Source organism: Amphimedon queenslandica, unplaced genomic scaffold (genome assembly GCF_000090795.2).
Source record: "Amphimedon queenslandica unplaced genomic scaffold, v1.1 AMPQUscaffold_9174_Cont18874, whole genome shotgun sequence".
Lineage (NCBI taxonomy): Eukaryota > Metazoa > Porifera > Demospongiae > Haplosclerida > Niphatidae > Amphimedon > Amphimedon queenslandica.
In genome coordinates this window covers 1-3,299 of record NW_003550554.1, presented here as the reverse complement: position 1 = coordinate 3,299, position 3,299 = coordinate 1, and the positions used below count along the sequence as shown (strand labels likewise).

The window sequence follows — 3,299 nt, the reverse complement described above, 5'->3', positions numbered from 1 at the left end:
GTGGTTACCAGTTGGTTCCACACTGGGTCAAACTGAATCTTAATGATTTGTTCGAAACCTTTTCCGAGACAATTGTCAATAGTGATTTCATCACTTTCCAACTAAAAGAAAAGTACTAATAAATGTCATACATATACAAGTTCAATGTATAGTAGGAAAATTTGGGAGCATTTAATTGGACAAAGCCCACTAAGATGAGAAAACATCTGTCTGTAGGGGCAGTAGGATCATCTAACTATTATTAAAGTTAAATAGCCTAATCTTTATTGAAAGCAGGTGTGGTCACAATGAAATAAAAATGGTAGCTATCTGCAAGTCTGTGCTCTTTTGCAGCAAACAATCAGCAGGTAGTCTTGCTAGCAAGACTAATCAGCAGGATAAGACAAAACTGCTATCTACTTGTAAAAACTTCACCACTCTAGCAGCAAGAAGGTTGATTACAGCACAATAATAGCGTGGCTCAGGGACTAAGCCCCTTTAAATGTTTTACATTCTTCTAGTATTAAGATTGCAATGTACATGTATTGGTGGTGGGTTTAGCAGCCAGCCAGCCACATAAAAATAAAGCTAAATTTATCGTTAATCTACAAACAGCCAATATAAAACTTCGCCAATTTTCCCACTATACTTTATTAATCTCTTTATTAATCTCTTCCATCTCTCTCTATCTCTTACCAGTGAGTTGGTTTCCTTCAGTTCCCGTACACATGCCTTCATTATCTCAAGGACTGAGTGTTGTATAGCTGTCATTGAAGGAGTCATCTGCTGCCTCAGCTCAATAACATCAGGCTACATATGTATTGATATATAAGGAAGAGAGAGAGTGTACAAGCATTACATTTACAATAATGTACATTAAGTACCTGATGCCTTTCAAGAGATGAATTTACAACAGCATGAAACCTAGCTAGCAAGAGAGAGGGAGAGAGAGAGGAAGAGAAAGAGAGGGAGAAACAGAAAGAGAGAGAGACACACACAGACAAACAAATAGAGAGAGACAGAGAGACATAGAGAAACAGAGACAGAGACAAAGAAACAGAAAGGCAGAGAAAAAGAGAGGGAAAGAGAGAGAGAGAGAATGGAAATTGATGAAGGTTTATTCAGTACCGTGGCCAGAGATAGACGTTTTTCACAAAAAGGTTTCTCATGATCCTTTCTAGCTGACAGAACCCGGTTGTGAAATGCTCTGGACAATCACTAAAACCTTTAATAAAACCAGTCTAAAGCATTCAAAAATGTAAATCTAAAATTTAAATTTCAAAATTAAAATACACACAATCAGTGTACATGTACATGTACATGCACATGTACATGTGTACTACATGTATCTTTCATCTTTCCTTGTCTATTCATTACCTTATTTCCTTCTCTATAAAGTCTCAGTATAAACGCCTCACTGGAAGAATCGGTGACCCTGCATTAATAAAATTTAAAAAATTAATAACTCCTGAAATAATAGTAATAATTTTATTATTTTTGGATGGCCTGGTGTACTAAACATGTAACTCCCTCTTTTTCTCATACAGTCTTATATTCTGTGCTTTATAGTTCAAAGTTTAATTGGAATTGTACATGTACATGTAGTCGTACTATTTTCAAAAGAAAAATTTACATAAACATGTATAAAGAGTAAACAGCTTAACATTACATGTTAAGATTACAAATAGCTTAACATTACATTCTACATGCTTAACATGCTCTGTAGTAGACTAATACTAATATACATGTACTTGACTATGATACAAATTTTAAGTACATGCATGGTATGTACAGTACAAAGTACAAACATGTATCTATGTAAACTGCAGCTGTAGAGTTTACCTGTGGCAATTGTACACTAATATACCAGCAACTTTATCAACAGGACATACCTAATAGATGAAGAATGAGAAGAATAGAGAGGGAGGGAGAGAGAGAGGAGGAAAAAGAGAGAGGGAGAGGGAGGGAGAAAAGGAAGGAGTAAGAGAGTGAGGGTGTGACAGTACACGTACTTTTCTTAGCATATCAACTACTAATATTCTTGATGTCACAAAAAGTACGCCACCTTTTAAATAGAGCTCTTCCCTAAAAATAACAAAAACAAAAAAATATAGAAATATAGTAATCAATATACGTGTACATGTATACTGACAAATTACTAAGATTAGAAATACATGTATGAGGAAATAATTACAGATTACAGCAAACAATGTATATATGCATGTAAAATGTGTAATTATAATTGTATATGTACATGTGGTATGCATACCTTTCTTTTGCTGGAATTTCATTTGTAACTGATCGTGGTATCTGCTGTATATTATTACTCAAAGAAGCAGCAATATCATTCTTAAAATGATCCTATAAATATATAAATTACTGCATAGAGTGAGGGTAATATTAAGAGCCTATTAATGCACATAAATGACATAATGGTTCAAAGCAACATTTTTCAAATTTTAGCACCTCAAAAATCACCCACAATACTGTAATAATTATTTGTATATTATACTCACTTCATATAGCGTAGAGGAACCAATGACAAGTACCAGATTACGAGGGTCTGAATGCAATTTAAGAAACTTCATAAAAAGTCTATCTAGTCCTAGCCCCCTAGAAAAAAATATTACAATACAAAAAGCTGTTTAGTCACTTTGCTAGTATTATCAAACCATCTTCAGAAACCAGCTCTAAAAAGTTTTCATTTTCAAAATCAAGTGTAACCGACGCCATTTTATTTGGCTCAATTTTTGACAATTATTGTCAATTAATATTAAAACCACGCCCAACTATTAAAATACCGTAGGTCGGGATATACCGTATTCGCGGCTGCAATTATTCGCGGTCATAAAAAAATTTCAATTAAAAACCATGGAAACCGAGGTGTTATTTTAATTGAAAACGGCGCGATAGTGAAGGAAAGCACCTTGTTGCAGTGTTCTTGAGCTGTTGTTCTTCTTGTGTCACTAAGCCTTGGGCTCTTTGGAGCTGTTTTACCGGTTCTTTTCAGGACTAGTAGTGTCTCGCCGTATTTTGGGACTCTCCACCCATTCTAATTAGTGTTTATTGACTTGGGCGTGGTTTATTATCATCAACACGCGGACCAGCAACAACTAGCAGCAAAGAGGCTGAAATAGCTCTGAGGTAGCGGTCCATACAAGAAGTTAACAGATAGAGAAGGACTCGCTATTGGTGAATGGCTCCACTATAGCTGCTAAAGAACAGATGAATAGCTGAACACTAAACACGTGGTCTTAATTGTCATAGCAACGCTCTAACAGTTTCCATGGTTTTTAATTGAATTTTTTATGACCGCGAAT

The 3,299-nt window shown here is 35.2% G+C and overlaps 1 protein-coding gene across 1 annotated transcript; it reads right to left on the bottom strand.

Annotated features, from left to right (window-relative positions):
• Window positions 1-8: 8 nt before the first annotated feature.
• LOC105315626 (DNA repair endonuclease XPF-like) lies at window positions 9-2,712 on the bottom strand (the record flags this gene model as incomplete). Its single annotated transcript, XM_011410338.1, has 9 exons — window positions 2,633-2,712; window positions 2,496-2,592; window positions 2,249-2,340; window positions 1,992-2,064; window positions 1,822-1,871; window positions 1,357-1,414; window positions 1,134-1,220; window positions 676-789; window positions 9-101 (listed from the first exon to the last, which is right to left on the bottom strand). Coding segments are annotated over exons 1-9 (744 nt in total), but the record flags the coding sequence as incomplete, so codon positions are not given.
• Between the last annotated feature and the right edge of the window lie 587 nt (window positions 2,713-3,299).